This window comes from Telmatherina bonti (genome assembly GCF_933228915.1).
Source record: "Telmatherina bonti genome assembly, chromosome: 4".
In the NCBI taxonomy this organism is placed as follows: Eukaryota; Metazoa; Chordata; class Actinopteri; order Atheriniformes; family Telmatherinidae; genus Telmatherina; species Telmatherina bonti.
This window is the reverse complement of record NC_136622.1, coordinates 22698898-22726850: the sequence shown is the minus strand read 5'-3', so window position 1 is coordinate 22726850 and position 27953 is coordinate 22698898. Positions and strand designations below refer to the sequence as shown.

Below are 27953 nucleotides of genomic sequence, written 5' to 3'. Positions count from 1 at the left end.
ATGTGCTCATGTGTGCGCGGCTGGCTGGCCAAGCACATCTCTCCATCTTTCTCTCTGCAGTCTTATCCATTATCCCCAGCATCTGGCAGCCAAAGCCCGTAAAGAAGACATTTCTCTTGGCAAGTGTTTTTTAAAGGCAGTGACACAGGGGACAGCCAACCACAGGAGCTACACATCTTCCAATATACATGCATACAGAGAGCTGCCTGCATAAAAGAACCGCACCAATCTCTTTTTCTTGCTCTTTCTCAAAACACATGCTTTTTCTTTTAGTGTCCCACTCACACTTACACACACAACATGTTGCTCCCACCCGCCCTTGTCTCTTTGTGATGTACTCACCCAAGCGTTGAGACCTAATCACTTCCAGAAGCAGAGCTATACTAAAAAAAAAATGTGCCAGCAATTTTTCATCGCATTTTGCACCTTAAAATATTCCTTCTGGCCTGCAAATTAATATTGTTTCCTTTTATTGTTATGCGTAATACAAGGTTTGGATGGCTAACATGCCATGCGTATCACGCTTTTCTATGTAAAAAAAAAAAAAGTTTCATTGCAGCTCAGTATTGTTTTTTGACATATGAAATGTCCAAAGTGCAAAAATATGTAAAGAAAATGACTTTGAAATTAAGTAAATTGAAAGAAAGAACCCTAGGCTTAAATTATTGTCTTGCAAAGAAGATTTTATAAAACTGCACAGTGAGTGTACCTGCATGTGTCCTTGGGTGACATAGCTGCTGAATAATAAGCACATTCTTTGTCTAATTAAAATGGCAAGACAAGAGCATTAATTATTACCATGTGCATCTCATAGCCTACACAGGGTAAATCTGCAGTAAACAGCAAGCATGTGGGAAGACATCTTGGCTGCCAGTGATGACTTTTTCTGGCATCTGAATCATCTAAACACATATGGGTGTGTTAGCTTGATAGAATAATTGTTCATATTTAAACAGGCTACCAGCTACACATCTGTCTAACAGCCAAAAAGCTTCCATCATAAATCTGATGGGAAAGAATAAAATTTGAATGCAGCTTGATTTTATGACTGTGCTGGAGGAAAGGGTTCAAACCAAAGTCAGGTGACTTGTATGCTGTTTTGTCCAAAGAAGTATAGGCTAAATGACCAAGTGCTTACCTGTTCATGCACTGCATGCGTTTGGAAATGATTTGCTTTCACTCTTCTCTCTTTGGATTCGTCTTCAAAGTCCCACAACAACTGGCCTAGTCCATCGAGACTGAAAAATGACAAAGAAGTACAAGATTTTTTTATGCCTTTGGGGAAATTCAGCACGTGTTTTTGTTTTGTTTTTTTGTTTGTTTGGTTTTTTTTTTCTTGTTTTTTTTTTTGTTCGTTTTTATTTTACTTAGAGTAAAACCAACTTAGAGTTTTAAAAAAGGTGCTCTGTGAACACTACAACCAGCCCGATCGATAGTTTTTAACCCACAACCTTCGTAGTGTGTGTGTGTTTACATGCTTTACACATTTGCTGCTTTCCATGACTTCTATTGAACCACTAGTAATCACTGGTTTTAATAGTCTGAAGACAAACCCAAACATGGGCGCCATTCTCCAATCATCGGAATTGCAAAGTGCAGCGGTCATGTCGAAAATTGTACAACACTGCCATCTAGCGACATAAACTCAAATTGCAATCTGTAAGTCGTTCGTTTAATCTAAGAACTGGGCAACCAGTTTCAAATTGTTTGCTTAAATCTCAACAGCAATGACCAAAACGAAGACAGACAACACAAACTGAATGTAATTAATCCACGCTTTTTGTTAGCAATGACAATAGCTCCTGGAGCTGTTCCATGGATATTGTAACCATAAAATCTCTCACATGAGGGCCTGGATGTGTTCCTTCGGTAACTGCAACATCCAGGTTAGTGAGCACTGGTCCAGGTAGCAACTGATAAATGTAGATACCAGTGTACCACGGAGGCGCTGTTGGGTCTGGGCAGCCTCGATTTCAGAGTCAGATTGCAGTGTTTAAAACTATGGTCAGTTTTTACAAGGAGAAAACATATCAATTTTATTTCTTAAATACAATCAATTAAATAGCAGATCCTTGGAGGGAATAAAATTAATCAACAGTCAAATCAAAATTAATTAAGAACGGTTACTCACAACAGGCAGATATTGGCGACAGTTTAAACTACAACTTAAAATAACTATTTTTAATTTTTTTATTTTTACAACTTATCCACAACTATTCTTATATATTTGGGAAAGGGGAAAGCTGGGCCTAAACAGTGCAATTATACATGAACAGCTTTAATGAGTTGTAAATCAGACAATAGATGCCAAATAAGTCTACATGAATCAATCAGCACAGCATGCCATTTAAAAGCTTCCTGTTTAAGAAAGCAGGCAGTTCTGTGTAAATTTCACAGCTAAAAGTCTCCATACACACAGGAACTCTCAGCACATCATTTCTTTTAAGTAGTCTTCTTAAAGCCCCGTGCTTACAAAAAGAGCAATGTTTTTAAGTAGTGCCAAGACATTTAGCAGGAATGATCTTATAGCTTCACAGTAGTTTTTTCTCTTTTTGTAATGTAAGAATTTATGCAGAATTTTTTACTACTGACTGTGATTCTTGTTCACATCTTGTCTGCAGGTTAGAAGTATATTCAATGTTCTACCAATCCACAAAAATGTGTCAGACTAACTCTGTTATTATTATTATTAGTATTATTGTTATTATTATTATTATTATTATTATTATTATTATTATTATTATTATTATTATTATTATTATTATTATTATTATTATCATTAGTATTATTATTATTATTATGCTTCACTGTGCTTGCTTGTTTTGTTTTCAACTGGGTTGTATTAAGTGGCAATGTGTGTTCTGTGTAGATCTGTAATTTACAAGTCTATTTAAAAGGGAACAAAGAAAGTACAGAAATGATCTTTGTTAAAGGACCCAACAAAAACAAAAACCAAACAGTAATATAACCTTAATTTTCCACATTTATTATTTATTTGCATCTAAATTGATTTCTGTTCACATGGTGGCATTATTTTGTGTTAAAATTAAAATACATAGCTTCATTTATATCTACACTTTGAATTGCACTTAAACTAAAATGACACAGATACAACAAAGGTCTGTCAACGGATCCGGTCATAAAGGCATGTAAAAACTCATTTACCAGTAATCCACACACCTGTTTCACAGTTTCTCAGAACAAAAAAATTCTTACCAGAATCACTAGTTATCTGGAAATTTGTTCAGACAAGCTTTATATGATACAATGTAGTCATTTCACAGTTAAATAAACAAAGCTGCCAATGTGACTTTAGTTTTTAAAAATTAGTTTTAGTTAAAAATTTGTTTTTTACAAGGATCAATTTAGTTAAACTGAGAAAGACAGAGAAGAATATAAAATTATCCTATTTTAATACTGACATTTCGATCAGTTATGAATATGTGATAAATATTTCAGCCATTTTCTCTTTTTAATCCTGAAAATGTAAAGGGCTGTGCTGAATTAGTGAACTATTGATCAGTAGTTTCTGTTCTACTTGTAAATCATTTGAGTTATTTGTTTTTCATGAACTGTATATAAATGTAATTTTTCTTTATTCTATAATCCCAAAAAATGGAACTATCAGCTCTTTAAAGATTATTTTACTCTTAATTTAAAAAAAAAAAATTGGAAAAAAAACATCCTTGTTGTGGCACATCCATTATCAAATTGTTCAATTTTTCTTTTTAAAATGTTTTTATGATACAGCTTCCAACATCTAACTGAGCATTAATTGATGGATGTAGATGAGTAAAAAAGCTAAACTGGAAGCATTTAAACTAATTTCTACTTGAAAGTTCGTGCATTTAAAAGTAACTGTTTAGATCAGCATCCTGCAAGTTTTTAGATCCACTACACTTATAACCTCTACTTCCGTCTTTTTCTTTTGCTATTGCCTGAAGAAATTTTTGCCTTAAATTACACATAACAATAAACAACGTCATAGACAATTGCGTTATCAATAAATGTAACTTTATTGACAGTAAAAAGTCTTGAAAATATCAAGGGGCACACATTTGTAACTGCAAGAACATATTGAAAAGCAACATGACCTTTTTAAACTAATGAGGCAGTTGTACATTTTGAACTCTGAGGTAAAGTGTTTTGTCATGTTACATTATTCACAAAATATTTTAAAACAGTGAGTCCACACAAGGAGACTAAAACCCATGCCTCATTTTCACTTCTTAAAATTACTTCACATTTCAAAAATAATTCACAAATCAGGTTAAAGCAGAAAATGACAAGCACACATGCTATGTTCCATTCACACACACACACACACACACACACACACACACACACACTCTTTCATACACATACAGCTCTTTACTTATCAAAACCAAGTGCATTTTTAGATTTTTTTCCAAACAGTTCAAGTACATTTTGCTTGCTATTAAGTAAAGAAATTAAGTTAAACTATGAAGCAGCAAATCCACAATAACAAGTAAGAATACTGAGTTTGGTCTCATTCATGTTCCCAATATTAACATTATCAAATAACTCACCAAACTGTAGCAATAAGGTATTTGGGTGCTATAAAGAAGCAGGAGGTAACATTTCATGGACTTGAGGAATATGCTGGATAAGATTTGGAATATAGCTGATTAAATACACCAAGGCTGAAACAAACAACACTAAATAGATCACCACAAGTGATAAATGAACAGAATCAAACTGATTTGTTATTAAGTATTTTTTAAATAATTTCCTAAACCACTTATGTCATGAAACTTGTTTAAAAGCTCAGCCCCACCAGCTGAGTGTAAAAAATCACAAAATAATTGTTTTAGCTGAACTAACATTTAACTCTCAGTCACACATTGCTGCAAACTTGAGTGCAGACAGCAGAACCAGTGCAGCATTCTGGGACACTGCAGACAGCTGGCTCCGTGTTGCAGATCAGATGGTCCGTCATTGTGACTATTATGCCATTTTATCAGTGCAGTAGAACAATCACAGAAATAAATTTCATAAAGCCATGAAGTGCTTCAGCAAAAATGTTCATATATAAGCAGGGAACCTTAAAAGTGCAATCCTGCAGAGAGGTACAGCACCTGGGCCAATTCAATGAGGCTTTTACGGCATGGCTCATGGTCTGATCTGCACCAGTATTCTAAGAAAAATCCAAAAATATATTTTAGATGTGAGCCCTAAACTTCCGTTTCGCCCATATTTTCTCAATGATTTTCTGTCATCCTGAATATTCCCTCCTCAGAGTGGACTTCACACACTTTTAAACCATGCTGTAAACAATGTGTATTCCTACAATAGTGTATTACTGTAGGACTTAAGGCAATCCATGTCTGTGCTTCGTCTGCAACAAAAGCTCCTCCAACAACCAGAGGCACAAAGCTCTCAGTGCATATTAAGCTTACCTGACACACTACACAAAATACCCTACTCAGCCACAAAAGTAAAGCTCTTAGTGCACACTAAGCAATCTTTAGAATTTATGTTAATCCCAGAACTGCATGTTAACATGATGTCCTAAATGTGATAACTACTGAAAAAATCTCTTAGGAAAAGAAGGTTAGTCAAGACTTTTGAGCACCAGTTCTCCCCTATTTGTTTAAGAGGAAATCCTCAAAGAAGGCACTTTTAAAGCAAAATCTATAGTTTTGCCGTAGAATTTGATACAGGACTACAATCAATCATAGAACATAATTTGCCTCCACTAAACTGTACTTGGTGCATTGAAAAGGTTTTAACTCACGTTTACCTTTGTAAAGTATATTTCTCACAATAAAATGAAAATTCTTCTTATTTATACTCAGGATTTAAAGCGAAGGATCTGGTGCAGAACAAACATGAGCCCAAAATTTTAGAGAACAACAGTTGCCTCTCCTCAAGCATCTCCTGCCCTCAGCCCACCTGGTGCTCTCCACGGCTGATGTGAGATGAGAACTCGTAGCGGTCCTGGCTGGGGTGGCCACAGATGTTACACTCAAATGGTTGGCGGAAGCCGTGACAGCCCATGTGGATGGTGAACATGACATGGTCCAGAAATATGATGCGGCAGTGCCTGCAGTGGAAGGAGCGCACAGGCCTGCCAGACCTGTCTAACACTTGTAAATTGTCCCTGGATGAAAGAGGTAAGCCAGGACTTCTTTTTACTGCAGATGGGGCAACTGGCCCCCCTCTCTCCCACTCAGCATCTAAGTCTTTGGCCTGGCTGGGACTGGAAGTGGGATGGTTGCGGGGCAGTGCTGGGGTTTGGTAGAGGAGGTGGTGGTTGTTGTTGGAGGTACTTGTAGGGACTGTAGCCCTTGTGCTCTGCTCTTCTGCTGTGCTCTCTGTGTCCGTAGAGTCAGGGCAGCCATTGGGTGAGGTGGTGTGGCTGTTTGCTGAGGGCTGGTCATCACGGCCCTCTCCTAACTCCCGACCTGGCAGGCCAAGAGACATCGTTGCTAGTCTGCCTCCACCATGGGCTCGGGGGCCCTGAGGAGTCATGTTACCGTCAATGGAGCCCACAACTGTGCGAAACTCTGCCACAAAACCAGGATGTAGCTGAGACAGTGTGGGCGACCCGTGGTTCTCACCCTTACCCCTGTTGTAATGGAGCTGTGAGCCAACAAGTCCAGTCAGGTCCCGAGCAGAATGGGAACTCATGAGGTCCCCTTCCTTCTCAGAGCCAGAGGATAGTTCATAAGGTGCTTCAGGTGGATCAAGGTGCATGTGCTTCTCACCTACAAAAAGGACAAGTAAGACAAGACAAGACAAGACAAGACAAGACAAGACAAGACAAGACAAGATAAGATAAGATAAGATAAGATAAGATAAGATAAGATAAGATAAGATAAGATAAGATAAGATAAGATAAGATAATGCTGGCTGACATGGAAAAACCTATTAGGTTAAATGAATTTCTTTCTTCAAAATAAAACAATTGTTTAAACGAGAAAGAAAAGAAACTCACCTAAAAACTTCTGTGGTGTTGACCTCTTACGCTTGGTTATGCTAAGAGACAGTCTATCCACCAATTGGATTTTCTCATTAGATGGCTGCAGTACAGGTTTAGTAACCGTCTCCATGTTGACCGACTCTTCACCTAAACAGACAACCCCGATAAAATGTTGTTGCAGTGACAATTGACTTGCTCTATTTGTTGATGTATGAACTCCTGATTTTGTTTTTACCTTGTGCTGTCTGCGAACTGACATCAGTTTGGGGGTCCAGAGTCTTCAGATAACTGTGGCAGCGCTCCAGATGTTCCTCCAGTGTGTTTTGTTGCTTGTAGCTGCGACTGCAGTAGTTGCACTTGAAAGGTTTTCCCACAGTTGGAGAAGTAACTGGCATTCAGAGGGGAAAAATATTAATCAATGTCTTCATAAATTGACATAAAGTCCTCTATTTCAAGGACACTGTTAATGAAAAATTTGACAAATTTTTCCTTTGTGCATAAAAAAGTCAACTAATGTTTGTTTGTTTGTTTGTCAAAGGGGACTTTCTCTTTTAGAAAAAAAAAAACAAAAACAAAACAACATTGTTGATAAGGTTTGAAATAATGGATTTCCCCCTTGTTTGGGAATTACTGAAATTAATCTGTTGCTTGATAGTGACGACAGAATAACGCCTAATGCTTTACCACAACGTTCCACATTAGCGAGCTGTCGGAAACAGTGACGTCATTTCGCCGAAATCCAGTTCGTGATAATCTTTTCTTTGAAAATAAACCTGAGACCCGAACACATCCACCAAGCCCTACTGTACTGATATTTCATGTGAGCACCTGTTGTTCACATACGTGTGCTCAAAAATTGAAAGCACACCAGCAGGGTTTCCTGTTTTTACAAACACCTAAATGTCACATATTTGTCTTTTTTTTTTTTTTTTTTTTTTTTTACTGAAAATTCTCATAATGAAGAGCTATTTCCTCTGAGCTTTACAGAAAGGGGAATTGACTTTTTTAATTACTCTCCTCATTATTCCTTTCACCTTTGTTTCACTCTATATTTTGAGTGACGGCATGGATTTGTTTGGTTTTCTTACAACATCAATTAAATATACTAGCTACATGACTCCTTGCATAAAAAAAAGTCTTCACTGAATATATTTTCTAAGTGTTACGTAAAGTTACACTGCACTTAAAGCCAAGACACTATCAACTGTAACCGGCTGATTCGAGCTGTTACTCCCAGTGCCAGCCAACCTGAGAGCATATGTGAGCACCAAAACTTTTGTATGTGGATGTAGCACCTGATAGTCATGAGGCTTTTCAGATAAGGTGGATATCTATCCAGAACAAACACAGAAATGTGGTTCAAATAGTTATTAGAGTAGTTCTGAAAGCTAGAAACTTCCTGATTTACCTGCATGTGTGCGTAGATGTCCAGCCAGGGCATCTCTCCGGCGGCAAGCATAATTACAAATGGGACACTTGAAAGGTTTCTCTCCTGAGTGCAACTTGATGTGGCGCAACAAGTTCCCTTTCTGGGTAAAGGAAGCTCCACACTGGTTACACTGAAACGGGCGCTCACCTACAGACATGTAGATTATAGAACATTCTAGAGTAAAATCCTTTTCATTTAGATTTTTCTTTATTTATGTTGAGTATGTTAATACCCATTTCTCTGTTAACATGACCACTGCCATTGCTGGTTTGCTCTTACCTGTATGGCTACGCTTATGGACCATCAGGACATTGGGTCCAATGCAGATCATTCCACAAACCTCACACTGCAGCTTCCCATTGGGCAGCCGGATAGGTCCCGGTGAGGGGGAATTAGGAGCAGCCATCTCATTGTAAATATGAACTTTGTTCCTTCCAGCTCCAGGAAATTCTGCGCCCCTTTCTTCCATACGGTCCCCTCTCTCATCTTTCCCTCCATCAGCCCTCATTGCCTCTTTGTTCTCTGGCTGTGCAGCACCTGATGACTCATCATCACTGCACAGCTCAACCTTGATGGAGTTTGCTTGATAGATCAGGAATAAAGAAAAAAAAAGAACAAAGCACATTTAATTTCACGTGTGAAACAAATGAGTATTCAATACAGATCAAATGAATGTCAGCTAACCACTGAGGGAGCGGTGTGGTGAGGACTGCGTACTGTTAGGAGATCGAGTGGAGGGGCCCTGTAACCCGCTATAAAAGTCCTGCTCAGCTGATAACTCTCCTCCATTACCTGAAACATAAATATACCCATTTTATTAAAGTAAACATTAAAGTCTGAAGAGAGCACACACATATATGTACAGTTGCATTTACTTTAAATAGAAATCTACCTTGCGCATATGAACGTCCATTGCAGTCATCAGCATTCATTCTCTCACCAGATGCCTGTAGAAATTAATTTTATAGACATAACAAATATTACTGTGTTAACTTTTTTGATAATTCAGAAATCATAAAATTACAACAAATTACAACAAACTTGTTAGTTAAATGGCACGGACATGCATATATACATACATATATATATATATATATATATATATATATATATATATATATATATATATATATATATATATATATATATATATAGATATATATAGATATATATATATATCTATATCTATATATATATATATATATATATATGCATGTCCGTTCAATAAAAAGTAGTAGTTACAACAAGGTTAAAGCAGTTTTCCATGCTTAAGGTTCTATGGAACTAACGAACTTACGATGTAGTAATAAACTAGTTACAAAAATTCTGCTTCTGCCTTGCTATTTCTGTGTCCTGTAGATTCTTCTCTATTGTGTCAGCAAATGAAAAGAGAAGCTTCACATTTATAGAAACTAATTGCCAAGGGTGTTGAAGGAGGAGTTACAACACAACCACAAAGCATGGTCTCCTTCTAAGATTTAAGACAGCTTGTATTCTATTCTATTCTATTCTATTCTATTCTATTCTATTCTATTCTATTCCATTCCATTCCATTATTGGCTGCATTTGGTGGTCAATGTATTGCTGGTGTTTAAAAAAAAATTTTTTAAATTATTATTATCTATCATTTGTTCTTCTTTGTTCACCTCTGATAATAATAGAAGGTAAAATATTGTATAGGTTACATCAAAGTTTATTCAGTTGCAGACAAAGTAAGATTTGTTGACAAACCATGACCAGACCACACACTGCTCACTTACATTGTCTTTGGACATAGCCCACAATTGTCTATGTTTTCTTTGTAGCCTATAAAAGCAGTGACAGCTTTCGCGTTAAGAACTGCAATAGATGAAGATGTACAAGGTTACACCTTCTGCTCAAATGGATGATAACAGTGGACACAAGGGACTTTGGAGCGAGCAGGGGGCGGAGAAAACACATCTCAGGGAAAATTAATATCCTGGCATTGGCCGCGAATGGGAAGCAACAGGCGCTGAATGCAGGAGACGCGACAGTCATATCAGGGCACGGCGATTAAATAAATAAATTAATAATATATTTATCCAATGCACACGCACCAGCGCCAACCTGATCTTGACAATCATTTCTGACCCCAGAAGGTCGACTGTGCCTTCAATCAAATGTGTTTCCAAATCATTATCGTGCCTCTCCGCGGCGACTTGTTTTAGCTGCTCGCTGGATTTGGTCCGCTATGACAGCAATCGGCTCATAGACGGTCCAGACAGCGGCGAGACACGGCGGCAATTTGTTGCAGGAGTTGCGATTGTCGGAATTGTCCGCATGAACGCAGCTGTCATCCAACACTGAGCACGTCAAACTGGCCTGGGCTGTGCAATGTTTCTCACGAGCCGTTGCTATGGCACCCGACCACACGACAAATGGCATTCACCCTACCAACTATTCAAAAACATGCCGTATCTCCAAATCAATACCGATGGATGGTCTTACCGAGTGCCGCGGCGACGTCCACAAGCCTCCTCCCTACCTGGCGACCGATCGGTGCTTTCCGTTTTAATTGTCTGGATAGCTGTTTGTTTTCCCAAGCGACGACAGCATCTCCCGGATTTTTCTCTCTCTCTCCCCCCCGTCTCTTTTTTTTCTACCTGGGAATCCCGAAGAACTTCCGGGCCCATGCTGGGATACAGACCGAATAATTGCACTGCAGAGCTCTTGATCTGGTGATCGTCGAATGCATCGATATATGACAAGTGTGTGTGTGTGTGTGTGTGTGTGTGTGGGGGGGGGGGGGGGGGGGTAAACACGGATTAGCATAAATGCTTCAAAAAATGTCTACAGCCCGGCATACAAGTCTGTACCGTCTCATCAGTAATTCACTATTTTGTCTTGTACATTGTGAATATGCGGGTATAGTCTATGAATAGATTATTGGGTTAATAGGATTCTCCCACTCACGCAGGTATAGATAGATAGATAGATAGATAGATAGATAGATAGATAGATAGACAGACAGATAGATAGATAGATAGATAGATAGATAGATAGATAGATAGATAGATAGATAGATAGATAGATAGATAGATAGATAGACATAAACAACAGGTTACGTTTGTTGCCATTAGTTTATTCTAACACCACATTCAAGGCACCACAAGGTGGCAGCAGGTTGCCGTTTCACACAAACAGTTTTACGATTATCTTCAACCACAAATATGTAATTAACAGGTAATTACAGAAACATTGTGCAAATCGTTGTGCATGTGATTCATTATTGTTTTCAAAGACAGTATAAAATTCCAACTTAAAAACAATACAGGCCCGTCAGTGTTGAATCCAAGCTTTTTATTTGAATCGACGGGGCCTGTGCCACCGCAGAAGGACTTCATAAGCATCCTGGATCTTCATGAACATTGCTTCAGCATCCTTACTTGGGTTGTGGTCTGGATGCCATGCCTTGGCCAGCTCCCTATAATTTCGGCTTATCTCTTCCAGAGAGGCCTCTGCCTCCAGTGACAACACCTGCAGCACAAACATATCCAGATATACAAGTTATAACGTTCATGGCTACAGGATCTAGAGGGGACATGATAGGAATATTTTAACTCATAAATCATATTCTGCTGACCTGCAGTGCCTCTTTTTCTCTGTCTGTGTATTCTTTCAGCAATATTTCCAGTATCTTCCTCCAAGCCTCTTCCTGGTACCCCCCTCCAGTAAGCGCACACAAGATACGATATGGCATTAAAAGAATGTACTCCAAAACACTTCTGAGCCAAGGCAGAAACCAAAACATATCCAGTAGTGCTGCTATAGAGTCAGACAGGTAATACAGTGTGGCTGTGGTGTTATGGAAAATACAGTAACCTATTGGAGCAGAGAAGGCCAGCCAGGCCAGACCAAGTCTGTAAAGCCGTGGACCTGAATTAAAAGAGGGGAAAGTGTAATCTTAGTGAGACTTTGAAAATGTACAGAGAAGTTATGTTATCAACATGCAAAAGGTTTTAGATGATATTATTAACTCACCTAATTTCTGGGTGCTTCCAGGTGTTTGAGGAGGTTTGTAACTGCGGTTCTGTGAAGCAGTGACACTTGCAGCCAAGCTTATGGGAAGGGGAGACAGGGTGCTGCCGTAAAAGATTGGTGACGTTACGAGACAAGCAGTCAAAGTTTTTTGAAGATCTGAGGTCTGTTGACCAACATTGGACACCAGATGTACCCCTGCACCCACACTTAAAGGGAGAACAATTAAGTAGAAAAAACTGAGGGAGTTAAGTCCGATGAGAGCCACTGTGCCAAAGTAGATCCCAACACACACCTGTCCAGCAAATCGCACAGGGCTAACGGGTGGGATGACCATGTTGTGAGGGTTTTTTCTTTCTTTCTTTTCATCTTTGTTGGCTTCACTGACATATGCTGGAATACGGATGACCTCCCTCACCCAGCCAAACCCAAATCCTCCCAGGGTAAGCATCCATAACAGCGCATGGCTGTCTCTTCCTAAATAGAGATGGTGAAGGCCCAAAGGTCCACCTACTGCCCACAGGGCATAAGCCACCAGTACACTTTTTACCATCCTGTAGCTTCAGTGGATCACTTTCTGTACTGGTGAGTCATCATCCTTCATAAATACGCTGCAGCTGAGAAAGATAAAAATGTTTGTCAAAATCTTAGTCAAAAGGTTCAAATGTGAGATTTTTAGATTAATTTATCTGGTTAAATATGTATAGTACATAGTCTGTGCTTCTGTCATGTTATATTTGAAGAATTGATGTTTGTCATGCTTTGATTACATCTTTGAATTGTGTCTATCTTTTTTTTTTTTTTTTTTTTTAACCCTAATTGCATCTATTTTCAGATATCTCAGAAAATTTAACTGAAAAGGCTATGGTATGCTATGTGTTCCCTCCATGATTTGTCAGCTACTCTTATCATGCAAGGACACTAAACGGGACTTTTAATCTCTGCCATCCACTTCTCTGGTTAAATAATATATTATATAAGAGGGATTTATTTTAGCTCATGTCATGGTAGACATTACACTTGACTCATTCCCAAAAACAGTGTTTTGATTAGTTTTTTTTTTTGTTGTTGTTGTTGTTGTTGCTGTTCTTTTATCACAAATCATATCGAATGGTGCTTGCTTAAATTAAAACAGATAACACCAAACTCAAGTCATTTACTTTTGTAATCCATTCAATATGTGGCTTTGTAGAAGTAAAGACTGAATTACTTACTTAGTCCTTTTATTCCAAATCCAAATCCCGAGAAATCCTTTCTAGTGCTTTCCACTGTTAAAGTTGGTGCATATTGTTGCAACAGTTGGACTTTGGTCATGACAATAAAACTACTCACCAGCCTCAATATACAATGTGCCTCAACAGGATCATTTAAACTGATAAGTTTGGTAGTTCTTTGTATGCAGCATACAATAAGTAAAAACAGTAAAGAGTATAAACTTTCTTAACTCTATCTATCTATCTATCTATCTATCTATCTATCTATCTATCTATCTATCTATCTATCTGTGCTATTTAACTAACAAGTTTGTTATAATTTCCCAGTATTTAGAAGTGAAAAAATCCCATATACCCAGTTTAAGAGCACATCTCCCACAGAAACACTTGCACCATTGGTAACTAATGATGATTGACAGCCAAGCTCCGCCCCTTGAGACCCCTCCTTGCCTGGTTTTCATCAGTGTAGCAGCAGGTTAGCAATTTAAACTCAGACCTGCGAAGCGAAAGCTAATTTCTGTCGCAGTTCGGAGAAGATGCTCAGGCTTTTAACATTTTAAACAACTTCGCCCTCGCAGTGTTTTGAAGACTGGGGACACTGGTATGGTTTCGCAGAATGGAAACGGACGACGTGTCGGTTAGAGAGCAACTTTTCCACAACCGCGTCCGCGAGACTATAGTAAGTAAATCTGTGCTAACGCTGCCGTTGGTTGATATGTAAATAAGGGGGTCGCCACAAACAATGCAGCATGCAGCTTAATCCCACGCAGGCGAATTTTGTTACTTTAACAACGTGTTTGTTGCGGACTATTGCAATGTTTAACCGCACAACGTCTCCTACGGTGTTCACACTTTTAGTTTACAGTGCATGAATGCAGCTGAGTACCAACCAAGAAGTATTTTCTTTCTTATACGTAACTTTGAATGAAATATATGACCTTTTTCGGGCTTGCCTCGGTTCTGTTTAAAGCTGCATCCCCGTTGAACTTCAGACTTTGCAGAATGATCTGTTCGGTTACAGCAAGGCATTTAATTCTGATCTTTAACCCCAAAAAGAACACCCAGATCTCACAGGCTACTTCTCTACCGTGATTGAAGATATTGCTGATATAGTTTATCTTGTAGGGCAATGTCAACAGCACGTTTTTTAGCATCAGTTCTGACCTGACATTTTGTTCTGACTGACTTTATTCTTAATCTGTACGTTTGACCCCAAATTGATGTAATATTGCAGTGACAGAAGAGCGATATTAATACAGACAATAATAATAACAACAGATTACTAAATCAGGGCTGATCAATTCAGTGCCATGAGGGCTACAGACCTGCAGGTTTTTAATCTATCTCTGCTCCAACACATCGGACTCAAATTAAATGGATCCAGTAGTCGATGAAGTTCTGCAGAGTGGCTCATAAATCTGAATCAAGTGTGTTGGAGCAAGGATATATTGAATTTTTAACACATTAACACCGCACAAAGACAGCGAGCTTGGCTGGATGTATTAGGTGACAATTGTTTACACTTTAAAGGAATTTTTATAACTTTTTTTGTTGTTCGTTTTCACAATTTATCACTGGAGCAACGAAGAGGAATGCTTGAAAATAGCTAAACAAATCTTTAAGTGGGAGAAATGAATTTTTGGTAATGTCGTTGTGAACAGTCAACTTTGCTTGAATAACTAAATCAGATACCTTTATGAATTGTAGTGCTCTTATTTTTTCAGTAACCCTTTCACCTTAGGACATAATGCTATTAGCTACTGGTGAGCTTCCAGTGTCCAGCTTAACAGTATACCTCTAGCTGGTCAGCTGCCCAAGCATCTCATAGTGTTAAGCCGAGCATACGATTGAATAGTTTTTTTTTTTTTTAAACTGATAAATATATCGGAAATACAATATATGGTCAATCAGACTCAGGTTTTAGGTGGCAAAAACAATAAATAAAGTAAAAAGAAATTTTATTCTTGACAAAGAATTCTACCATGAGCCTCTTTAAATAAACGGCTATGCATATTTAAAGAGGTAACTTACATAAGATAAATAATTATAATGATATTTTCCTTTAAACATGTCATTTTCATAGTTGCTGTCTTTAGGAATTCACACTCATTAGAAATGTGTGAGAACTAAGTGAATAAAGAAATAGCGTGATATTATGGAAGTGTTATCAGTGTATGCGACATATAGGTAACTTGTACATTTGGGTAGGTACTATTGATAGTAAAGATTATGTACAAGGTTTTAGTCAACATACATCTTGTGTACTTGATTATTCACTATTGAACTTTGCAGACTACAACAGCCAGAACCAAGAGCAAAAAGATATTATTATTAACTTTTTTTCTTCAATTGTTATTTTCAGTCTGAAAGATCCATGCTTCCTTTGTTTTGGTACTACCTCTTCCCACAGGCAAATGCTTTCCCCTCCATTTCAGTGGCAAACCCCACTTCGTTTGATGCCAGTTTTCTATGAGTCCAAAACTATTTTACAAATGCTGATCAGACTGAACTGACTATACATTTTGTGACTAAAACAATAACACTCCATGTTTTAATCAGAATTTACACATTGGGCAAATGGTACATGTTATTTTGCAGATTGGAACCCAGCCCAAAGGGTGATGTGAAAAAAAACACTCATAATCAACTGAGGGAACAAAAATACACCTATACTCTGGGAACACCTAATTGCTGCCAAATACCTGTCTAAGCTGAAGCTTTATAGCTGACAGAAACTGGCAAAAAATATCATAATTTACATGAAAGAAATTGGCTGTGTGAGATGGGGTAAACAGTGTGCAGAGTACACGCCTTTAGCCTGCAACATGAGCCTAAAGGGATCAGAAGGGATCAATGTCTAGTAGAATAAAGGGTCATATTAAGATGCAGTGGAGAAATGGAAAACCCAGCATCAGGATGAATCAAAACGTGTAGGGCCCTGGTAAATGTTCATTAATAATAATTTATTTAAAAAAAGACACAGGTTAAAAAGATTTAGTAGTTATGTGTAGTTTGATAATGCTGCACCAGATATACAGATTGATAGAATGGGACTACATAGTACTGCAAGTGACAATACTTTGTAAAGGCAGCTGGTGTATGCAGTGACAGGAAAGGGCATAGGATCAGAATTGCACAAAAGAAAAACATGATCTCTCAGCAATCCTACTTTATCTGTTGATGGACTGAGGCCAGACTACAAGTAAGCGTGAGCCACTTTCATCTCCTGAAGTATGGAGTGATCTATGAGAAGGTAGTGATGAAATAGACTGGAGTGAAAACGTTTAATAGTACATTCACACCAGCCTCGAATTCTAGTTTGTTTGCTTGGAAAGTCCGGTTCTGTTGGGGTCCGCCACTAAATGTAGGTCTTTGTCCATTTTTAAGCAGACTAAATACAGCAAGCAGACTAAGAAGCAAAGTACATTGTGAGTTCCAGTGCTCGGCATCATGGGTAAAGCAGTTATATAAAAAAATCTAAAAAATAAAAAAAAAGTTCTGATAGAATTTTGATCAATGGATTTGATGGGGCTCCATATTTAGCTTATATGAAGCTCTTCCTCTGGCATAGAGGGGAACACACTGTTTAAAACTCCAGTTTGTTTGAGAAGTGCAGCATGAGTGCGTTCCCAGTCTGGAAGACTATTGCTCCCCAACTGAACTATGTACCCTATCAGACAGAGTCTAACAGACTATCCTGGTGAAAATCCACCCTAATATTAAATACTGATATTAAAGACACATCCCAGAACAGTATGTTGGACAAACGTAGGACTCTGTGGCAAGGATCACTACAACCTGTAATTGGATAGACCAGATCTCAAGCTAGCATAGACCATCATGTTTTTTCTGAATGTTAGACTGGTAAGAAGCTCTGTGTGAGGTTAATTTTTTAAGAAAAGAAAAAAAATTAAAAGGGATTGATTTTTAGCCTGCATCAGCATAAAGACATACAAGCTACACTCTGAATTTTAAAAGGTGCTTTGCTGGGACTTTGTATTCAACAGAGCTGACACACACACACACACACCCTCTCCTTCCTGGTTGTTGAAAACCTTTAAACTCTGTGGCTTGCTTTGTGCTGCCAGCTCTTGAGACTAATAAGCACGTGTTTCCACAAACGTGGACTACAAGGTGTTATTCTGCCCCTCCAAGTATTTCTCACCCAATACTCCTTTGTTCCCTGTTTTTCCTATTGTTGGATTAGCAAACAAATTATATTCCACTGAACACTTTCATAGACTGAACAGATTAGTTTTTATTAGGGGTGGGAAAATCAAATAAAAAAATTGAAAATCGGATTTTTTTGCTTCACAATTTTAATATTGATTGTTTGTTTTTTTTAGTTAAAAAATCTTTTTTCTTTCTTTTTTTTTTTTTTTTTTTTTTTTTTTTTTTCCAAATAAATAAAAATGAGTCTACTATAAAATTTTGGGAATTTTTATTGTTTTTATTGATCTCTACTTGTCTTCTTGGGCATTATAGCAGCAGAATGATGGTCTGGCTACTGTGTTGTTTTTTCCTAATTGAAATCAAGAAAGATGACGAGCAAAAAAAAAACACCCCAAAAAAAACCCAAAAATCAATCAGAATCAAATTGAATCGGGACAAAAGCATATCGTCACAGCCCTAGTTTTTATAAAGTCCTTTGTTGTTGGCATGACAACTATATTGTAGTTGTCAAAGAATTTTATACCATCAAGTTAAAGGGCACACGGATTGCCACAGTTGTAGCGACAGACCTTAGTATATGTTGCAGTAAAATGAAATACTGTTTTTATTCATTTTCTTTTTTTCCAATTCAATATTGTAGAGTCAGTCATTTTGTTCTGCATCATGGATAGTTCAGTGTATCCCTTGTTTATCACTTGCAATGCAACTTGCTTTTAAAGATTAGGTTATTACCATTGTATAGAATTAATTTGAAATTTTATATTAAACCACTTTTCCTATTTGTATCCTAGAATTTGCTTACAAGGTTCTTAATATGCATATTTACTAAACAGCTTAGGTTATATTGAATGCTTGTCTGATTAATGTTTTGCAGATATTTCCATGTTGTCTAGTCTGCTAGAGTGGGTGAATTAATTTCTATTTTGAAAGTGAAAAGAAATAATTGTCAAAAATGTGTCTGTTTTTACAACTTGTGTTTAGTGTTAAATGAGAATGAAGAGTTTTGGTCAAATCTTGAAGATGAAATGGTGAACACTGTTAGACAACAGATTGCTGACTGAATATAGGTCTAACCTAAAATTGAAATAATCTGTCAGCATGTGTCCTCTTACAGGCTGCCTTATGTCTACTAGTACTAAGTACTTTTTCCTCGACTCCCCCTTAATTCACTGTCTCACTATGACCCCATTCTCTTTTCTGTAATAAAGGGTTAATCTTTTGACTCGGTCTGTCTTATCAGCCTAGCCATATGAGAAGAATGCCTTTAGCATTTTTAACCTCAACTCTTTGTTTATTTTATTTAGCCTCCATCATCTTTCATTTTCTCTTTTTCTGGTGCATTTCCTCTTAACATTTAAGACCTGCCAGGTTTCACAGAAACGAAGATTTGATGCAAACCTTTAAATGCATTCTGCATCAGCATTATTTGGAAAAACTATTGACAAGGTTATATGTTCCTCATACAGGTATTGAGCAGGAACATGTATTCTCTGTTTTTAGATGAATCTTAATGATAAGTTTCGGCAGAAATGACGAGATTCCTCTGTTTCTCTTTTCCAGATATGCATACTCCTGTTTACGTGCCTTTACATGGTGTGCTACCTCATTCTTACACACTTCAAGAAGACTGCAGATTTTGTCACAGGTGAGTTTAAATGTTCCTGGATGTGGATAGATGACTGTCATAAAGAGTGCACTGTAAGAAAGCTTTTTTTTTATCATCAAAAGCTTGTGAAGAATTGCCTTAAGGGGAAAAGCTTCTGAAGAATTGCCTTTAGGGCGACCTGTTGATGTTGACAAGCTTACAGATTACGTTGATGTTTTGGAATTTAGTAATTTAGAGTATGTTGGCGACACTTTACAAGCAAAATCAGGCCCAGCGTAGCAACTTGTCTTTGAGGATGAAGTCTCTCTTCTTTGCAAATTTCCCATGTTTATGTTCATGCATATTTAACCAGGTTTACGCACTTGACAGAAATCATTCTTCTAACTAACTCTTTGCGCCTTGGCAGGAAGTGCCAGGAAATGTAGAGAAAATGTTGCTTACCATGTATTCACCTCCTCAAGCAGCACCACAGTGGTGAAAAACGCTGCAAGATAAACAGCATAGGAACTTAAGACTTTAAGAAGTCTAAGTTTATAATGATCAGAAATGGTTACCTGGTTTTGGTTGCCTGTAAGCAGCCATGGTTTCAATTATTCAAACTAAGAAATGTTTAAAGGCCCGCTGTGGGATTGGGTGGATATGTTGCATAATATGTCCAGTAGATTCTATTGGAAACAGATGTAGGAGGTTTGTATAGCCAGGTCTCTGCCTTGCTGTGACTGGGTATAGGATAGAGGGTTTCTTTAGTGTGTTTTTCTTATGTGGAACAAATATATGTATTGACTCACCTGTGAGAAGTATGTGCATCAACAACAGAAACACGGTTAAGCCCTGCAGCCAGATGACAGTTGTGCAATTCCACAGTACAGTTATTTGCGAAAGTGAATAACCAAGAACTGGTTTTTGCTTTTTAAGACTTCCCTTTAAAATAAAGAACTGTGAATTTTTTTATTTTCTTTTTTTACCTGCTTCGTTGTTCAGCATGAACAAAATGTTCTGAACATGCTTACCCTTCACTTGCACCTCTTTTTGAGCCCAGGAAGACCTTTGCTTTTCCTGTCCTCACATAATCTTCCTCCTGTATTACAGCTCTCTTCTACATACTCATAGAAAATGTGTACACTACAGTCACATGCTGCTCCTTACATCCTTTAACCGATTCAGGAAAACACATCTTTAAGCATCAGTAAATAGGAGCAAGCCATTGTTTCTTTAGAAATGTCGGGGTAAACTCAATATAAGATTAATAAATGCAACTTGGTCTGTTTTACTATAATAAAAATAATAACACACTTTATATTTTTCCTTTGTTTTAGAGGATATTGAAGACGCCACCGTCAATAAAATTGCGTAAGTGAAAACCTGTAATGATTAACTAGTCAACAGCAATCTGCTTTCTCACTTTAAATGTCACTGTGAATGATTGCACAGATATCAGTGTGACATGCATTGACCAGAGATCATCTGTTTGCAGATTTATTGCCTTGTCTCATGTATGTGCCTATGTGTTAATATGGTTTTTGGCAGAGGTTAGACTTTGGTCACTTTGCACTTTGCTCCTTCACGTTGGCACTGTCATTCCTGGTTGTGTCAGTTTTACACAGAGTTTAATGTGTTAGTCAGGCTAAACACAAACACACAAGCGACTTTACTCATAAATCATCTTGTCTCCTTTTCCCAGGCTGTGGTTGTGTACGTTCACCCTGTCAGTTGCAGTGTGTGCTGTGCTACTTCTCCCCATCTCCATTCTGTCTAATGAGGTGCTGCTCACCTTCCCACAGAGCTACTACATGCAGTGGCTAAATGGCTCTCTTATACACGGTACGGCTTGATTTTATTACTTGACAACACTAAAGCGCACTAACAGCACAGACTATTGCTGTTTGAGAGATGACCTAAAATCAGCATTGCACAGGCTTGTGTCCAAATAGATAATTATTATTGATAGAATAGATCTGACCTCTTGTCGTGAATGGCTAGGTTTTGAAAATAAGCCCAGCTGTTTTTCAGCTGCTGCTGTTTACTTCAGAAAAGCTTTCCACTTCTGCTGACATAAAAACACTGATTTTATGTCATTGAATGGTGTTTCCTTCTCTGCTGAAGGCATTGAATTTAATAATATTTAATGAATTTAATTAATATAAAGTCCAGAGTAAAATCATGTATGTAGTGTCATTTAGGTAAATCTTGGCTTTTCACATTATTTTCATAGTATATTTTAATTGTTGCATGACTGTATAAACACTTGTGTGAGGGTTGTGCCTCTCAGTGGCTGACTGTGGTACTGCTAAAGATTTTTATAGCAGTTTTAACAATAATGAATGTTGGCACAAAAAATACAACAACAATGTGTCTATCTCTTGTCAGGCCTGTGGAACCTTGTCTTTCTTTTCTCCAATTTGTCCCTGGTCTTCCTCATGCCCTTTGCCTATTTCTTCACTGAATCTGAGGGATTTGTAGGGTCCAAAAAGGTACCAGTTTTCTTATTGGCTCTAGACTTCAAAAGTAATTTAACAAATACTTAATTTCAAGCCAACTGCATTTGAGCTCATCATCAGATGTCTTCTGTGGGTGTACAGGGAGTAATGGCACGAGTATATGAAGCAGTTGTGCTGCTGTTGCTGTTAGCGCTGCTTGTGCTGGGTATTGTGTGGGTGGCGTCAGCCCTCCTCCATGACAACATAGCTCGAAAGAGCCTCTATGGTGAGTCATTTTCATTATATCTATCAATTCCATATGGACTTGACAAGTAGTTTACAAAGGTTTTCATATTTATGCCTATGATGTTTTAATTTGAATTTCAGACCTATGGGAGTATTACATTCCCTACCTGTACTCGGGCATCTCTTTGTTTGGAGTGATGCTGCTTTTGTGTGAGTATATCTTAATCAAAGGTAATGAAGTTGTTTTAAACTATTATGTGCCAGTCTTGCAGATGATATTTAGTTTTTTCTCTCCTTAGTGTGCACCCCCTTTGGGCTGTCTCGAATGTTCAGTGTCACTGGCAGCCTGCTAGTCAAACCACGGGTGAGTCACAGACTGAGTTTTGAAAAAAAGAGAAGAAAAACACAGCAAGATTAAAGTCAGCAGCCCACATCACACCCAAACAGTGACATTAAAAGGAAACTTTATGCATATTCTACAACTTGACCTGTATTGTTGATTAAATCAGTGCAAGAACAAAATGGAAACTCAGCTCACAGCTGGGGGAAAAAAAAGAAATCCAGATAGATTGTGGGTTGAGTTGAAATTGCTTTAAAAAAAAATCAGTCCTAATTCTTAGTAAGAACTCTTTGGGGTTTCTATGGCTGCTTTCTAAAGTCTTTGAAAATGTGTTCCGCTGTAAGTATTTAGCACACATTGTATAGAGATAGTGTACACTTTTTAAAAATACCTTTAGTGCCGCATGTTATTTTTACATTGCCTATTAAGGAACTTCAGCAGGAGAAGGAAACACTGTTACCTGATCACAGCAAAGTATTAGATCACTTAGATTGAATTTTGATCAGGTTTGGCATGAAAGTGTGTATTACATTTGATCGAATGCATACAGTTGTATGTGTGGTTTTTTTTTTCTTCTTTTTTTTTTTTTTTTTCCCCCTTCCTCAAAACACAATTTTCTCACCGACTGATCCTGTCTGTCTGATGCAGCTTCTGGAGGATGTTGAAGATACACTAAGCTGCACCATGTTTGAGGAACACTCGCTCTCGAGGAAAATGAAATGTAAGTTTGTATCCCAGATCAATTTCTCCTACCATTTTCTAGAGATTTGTTTTAAAGACAACTGAGTTTTTGTGCGTTATGCCTGATTTGCAGGTGAAACTTCACCATGTTGGGTCAAGCTGGACAAGGAAGCAATAAGAAAAGAGTATCAAACAATTCAGAGCAAGCGTGCTGCCCTGGGTAAGATTAACAAGGAAGCTGCTCCCTGCGAAGTTACTCCCACAGTGATAAGTGTTCGTGTCCATTTTTGCGCTATCCTTATTGTTTGTTGTTGGTTTTCTGTCGTCGTCCCCCCCCCCCCACACACACACACACACACAGAGATGCGTCGGAAAGCATCCCCATGGCAACGAAACCTGGGCTATCCACTGGCAATGCTTGTGCTCCTTGCACTGACGGTACACAAAATGCTGGTTATTCGTAAATTTTTCTGTACCATTTCACATAGACACATGGGGCCATTGTGTAAACGCTGGTTTTGTCTACAGGTAATGTGTGTCCTAATGGTCTGTTTCAATGTACTGGAGTTGCTGCTGGATGAGACAGCAATGCCCAGAGGAATGGAGGTGAGGGTTCTGCTTAGAAGACAAGATGAACATTTTATGCTAAGTGTTTGACAATTGGTCATTTTAATTAAAAAATGGTTGTGGTTTTATGTAGGACCCTCATCTGGGGATGGCCTCCTTCTCCATGTTTGGCTCTCTGGGTGCTGCAGTTCAAGTTGTCCTTATACTGTATCCTTTCATCCTATGAATTACAAACAGATTCCTCAACTAAAGCTAATCTCCAATCATTAATTTAGAGAAATTACAGATAATCAAAATTTTTTTGGCGATTCATCTTTTCACCAAGTTTTGTTTCATTTGAATCTATTTTTTGTAGATCCCTGTTGACATAATGCAACGAAAATGGGATTAAACCCATCTTAGTATCAGAGTGACTAAGATTAAAATGGCAATAGCTGGTCACTTATGTGTGCATAGTTACCCCCCAGACTGCCTGTAATATTCAACCACTGCATGTCTCATAGAAACTCCTCCTGTTTTTTAGCCATATTACTCTTCTTTCCACCGTTGTCCTCAAAACAAATTTCAGCTATCTAATGGTGTCCTCAGTAGTGGGCTTTTATAGTTCTCCTCTCTTCTGTTTCCTCCTGCCTCGTGCAAAAGACACCAACCTCACACAGGTATAATTCAGATTGTTTCTGCATGGATCCTACCTCAAAGTAGCTGTGTTGCATTTGCATTTTTTATATGTACTCAAAAAAAAGTGTATTTATGAGATCGCGATAGAGGTGCAGATTTACAGATGGATAATGGCATTTTTGTCTTTATTCATGGAACTATGAGATAATAGAAAACAAGAACTGAACAGTTGGGAAAAAAAAAACTTTTATTAAAGCTCAAGAAGAAAAAGAATAAATGGCACCATCACACAGGGTAGTATTTTGTCACCTTATGTTGGTTTGCCATCTAAGGCAGTAGGTCATTTGATAGAACTTCCCAGAAACTCTGAAATATTTCATTTCTGAAGAAAAGCTTTGTCCTTGTGGATCTCTGCCAGCTTTTTAACCTGTACAGTATCACCATCATCTGGCAGGTCTGCACATCCCAGATTATTCATTTTATACCGGTTGTATTGTCTTTTTTTTTTTTTTTTAAATTATCAATGGATTCAAATTTTCTTTCCTAGTAAATGATAATGTTGCTCAAAGTCTAAAAAAATCTGCATTTACTTAGGATAGTAACCTTTAAAATATTCTTTCCTTTCAGATCATAGCAAACTGTGTTTCATTGCTTATCCTGAGCTCTGCACTGCCAGTGTTTTCACGTACACTTGGTAAGAGAATGGCCTACTTCAAATAACATATTGAATATTTGACAAAGCCAGTTCTGTCCAAATTTGAAGCACATTTGGTTGCAGTTTTAATATTGTCCACAAGAGGGCACATCATGTAATTAAAGTTAGGCTCACAGCTGCAGCCTGATTTAAGGAGGTAATTTATAAATTTAACCTTTTCTTTTAATTGTTCTTAATTCTTTTAGGAATCACCAGCTTTGATTTACTGGGAGACTTTGGTCGATATAACTGGCTTGGGAACTTCTATATCGTCTTCCTTTACAATATGCTGTTTGCTGGTCTCACCTCTGCCTCCCTGATAAAGACAGTCACCTGGGCGGTACAGAGAGAGCTCATCCGAGCTTTTGGTAAGTCTATTTCTATTCCTAATTCTAAAGTGATAAGTATTTTACATGTGGGTGTATAGTGTATATTGTACTGTATGTGAGACTTTACTGTGCTGAAATCCATTGCACTTTGATAGCTGTGTCATAAGTCCTCCCACCTTTGGCCCCATTTCCCGACGGGCTGGTCTCTCTTCCTCAGATAGAAAGAATACAATTCTTTCAGGAAATGGTAAAGGGACAAGAGGAGAGTCAGGTCCCCTTGGGGACCCTCAAGCACAACGCCCCAGACCCCTCACAGTACACACACCCTCTAAACCTACACCCAACACAAACAAGAACTTGGAGCATGGGCACGCCAAATGCACACACATACAGAGTCCCCTTCCTCACAGTACAGATAGCATCTCTGCACCGTGGTAGCTCTCCTGCATTTTCCCATTGCCTCACAACCTACTTTTGTTTTGTGATTAATAGACTCATTTCACCTAAAACTGTATTTTCCTTAGCTTTGCAAATTTAGTGTTCTGCTTTGTCATTGGATGGGATTTTAAGGTCAGTATTTATTTATGTATTTATTTATTTTCTTGCAGGACTTCACAGGCTGCCTTTAACTGTGTCACGCTCCACCATCCCCTTTAGACTTCTCCTGGCCAGTGGACTTTCAAAAATCCAGTGACCTTTTTCCTTGTAATTACTGCATCTCCTAACCTTTACAAAATGAGCTGCCTCAAACATGCACCTGTTGGATTAAAGGCAGTGGCAACTGGGAAAGTTTGTGGCTGGTTGGTGCATGAGTTAGTCTTCCCGAGCCAAGAAACCGGTTAAAGTGGAGAGTTTTTCTGTTGGAGCACAGTTTGATACTGTCATCAACCAGCATGTCAGGATCCAAGTAGTGCTGCTCTCTGACTGCACATATTGGTCCAAGAAGCCTGCTAAGTCATGAAGACTATAGCTGAAACAAGGGGAAAAGGGATTTAAGCCATTTTGGCAATACTGCCATAGTGAGCATTGCAATAACCGTCTTTGCAAATCTGATGCCTTTTTATAAACAGAAGGTCCTTGAACAGCAGTTGTTTTGTTGACACATGTGAAAGTCGGCAGTTATTTCAAAAATATTACACAGTTACTATGACATAATATCCTCTTCCTGCTTCAGGTCCACTGAGCACTCTCTCTGTGGCTCCTGCACACTTTCTTTTTGGATACAGTCATTTTCTGATGTAATTACATATCATGCAGGGTTTTTAGACAATGGCAAGTCTACTAAGAGTGATAAGTCAGTGATTTCCTAACTCGGAAAACCGAGAGCTTTAAATTTCCTTATGTGATATTTTTTAATGCCATGTGACACTCATTATGAGGAACTTCTGCCTTAAATGTTCAAACTGTGAGTAATTCAGATTTCCTGGGCAAGTGCAATATGCTATATGTAAAAGCATACTTTAACTTTACCAAAAGTCGTTCATGATTTTCCTCATCTTTTCTTTTAATTATTTTTAAGTTCTTATCATTTTACACGTATGTGTTTGATATGAGGGTGCACTTGGCTGCTGCAACATGCCATTTTGTATTTTGTTTTGTTTTGTTTTTTCCAGTATTTTTTTGGTAATGTAAAGTCCATAAAAATCAGCATTATCTCATTTTCTACTTTATGTGAAGATTTTGTGTCACTGTTTACTATTGCTGCTGTATCAGCAGGTTCTCTGTAGGTTTGACCAGCAGGGGACAGTGTCTGTTAAACCCAACACCAAACTGTGTTGTGTAACATGCTCTGGTTTGATGTGGTATACATGGGAAATTTTAGATAACTCATTTCTTTTTCTTATTTGTCTTTTAGTTTTTTTAAAGACTGTTCTTTAGATTTTTCCAAAGAGGAAGTTTATAATGTGGTGGGGTTTTTTTATATTTATTGGCATTTTGTGGGGTCTTACTTTACTTTTACTTCAGTACTCTTTACAACAGTAAAGGGTAAGGACTGTAATGTTTGAGAAAAAAGAATATTTAGTTGGTTTTTTTTTTTTAGAAAATGAAAAGAAAACAAGTGTTTCCTTTAACTGCTCTAGTGGTTTTCACGTTTGTGTAACGGACTTTTAACATTGTTTCAGTGTTATGAGCAGAAAAAACAATAAAGATATGTTCGAGTTTCAACTACTTTGTGTCTTTATGGGTACGCATCAAGCTTCCCTTTTACTGTTAGTCATTTCTTTGATGGTGTTACATGTTCTTAAATGTAGCAACGCTGAACAAGCCATGTCCTGTGGGGTGTGTGTCTGGTAAGGTCATCTGTCCTCTGTGTCCCTCCACCCTTTTTTGTTGCATTTCTTTAATCAGGAGCAGAAGAAAGCCATATTTTGGGCTGTCTGTCAACAATGTCCACCCACGACGCCACTACAGCCGTGGCCCACGCTTTCCCTGCTTCGATGCAAATGCCAGATAAAAACCCTGCAAATCAGGAGAAGGGACATTGACTCCTTGACATCCCCACCACCCACCTTCTGCCTCTTTTCTTCTATTCCTTTTCCTTGCCTATTGTTCATTTCCTCTCTCTTTTTCAGAAGTCCGTTCAAGAAAACCCCAACTCTGATTAATTTCTCCCTCTTGATTTTTGTTTGCATTTCTTGTTTTGCTTTGTTGGATGTTTTAATTAAGCTTATTTGGTTTAGCTTTTGTTTTGTT

At 38.0% G+C, this 27953-nt stretch overlaps 3 protein-coding genes across 3 annotated transcripts; 1 reads left to right on the top strand and 2 right to left on the bottom strand.

The window, feature by feature from the left end:
• Positions 1–5907: 5907 nt before the first annotated feature.
• On the bottom strand, positions 5908–9307 carry ikzf4 (IKAROS family zinc finger 4; the record flags this gene model as incomplete). Its single annotated transcript, XM_079239717.1, has 7 exons — positions 5908–6731; positions 6962–7093; positions 7182–7334; positions 8355–8522; positions 8655–8957; positions 9060–9167; positions 9268–9307. 7 exons carry the CDS (start codon positions 9305–9307, stop codon positions 5908–5910), a joined length of 1728 nt encoding a protein of 575 aa, XP_079095843.1.
• A 2389-nt stretch (positions 9308–11696) lies between these two features.
• Positions 11697–12927, bottom strand: dnajc22 (DnaJ (Hsp40) homolog, subfamily C, member 22; the record flags this gene model as incomplete). The annotated part of the gene is made up of 3 exons (XM_079239457.1): positions 11697–11873; positions 11980–12272; positions 12378–12927. 3 exons carry the CDS (start codon positions 12925–12927, stop codon positions 11697–11699), a joined length of 1020 nt encoding a protein of 339 aa, XP_079095583.1.
• Positions 12928–14204: 1277 nt separating this feature from the next.
• On the top strand, positions 14205–25953 carry lmbr1l (limb development membrane protein 1-like; the record flags this gene model as incomplete). The annotated part of the gene is made up of 17 exons (XM_079238438.1): positions 14205–14267; positions 19322–19406; positions 20684–20717; positions 21049–21188; positions 21735–21838; positions 21947–22070; positions 22172–22240; positions 22330–22394; positions 23019–23091; positions 23185–23271; positions 23413–23489; positions 23580–23657; positions 23752–23825; positions 24187–24277; positions 24864–24930; positions 25137–25298; positions 25868–25953. The coding sequence occupies 17 exons, from the start codon at positions 14205–14207 to the stop codon at positions 25951–25953; spliced, it is 1479 nt and encodes a 492-aa protein (XP_079094564.1).
• Positions 25954–27953: the final 2000 nt, after the last annotated feature.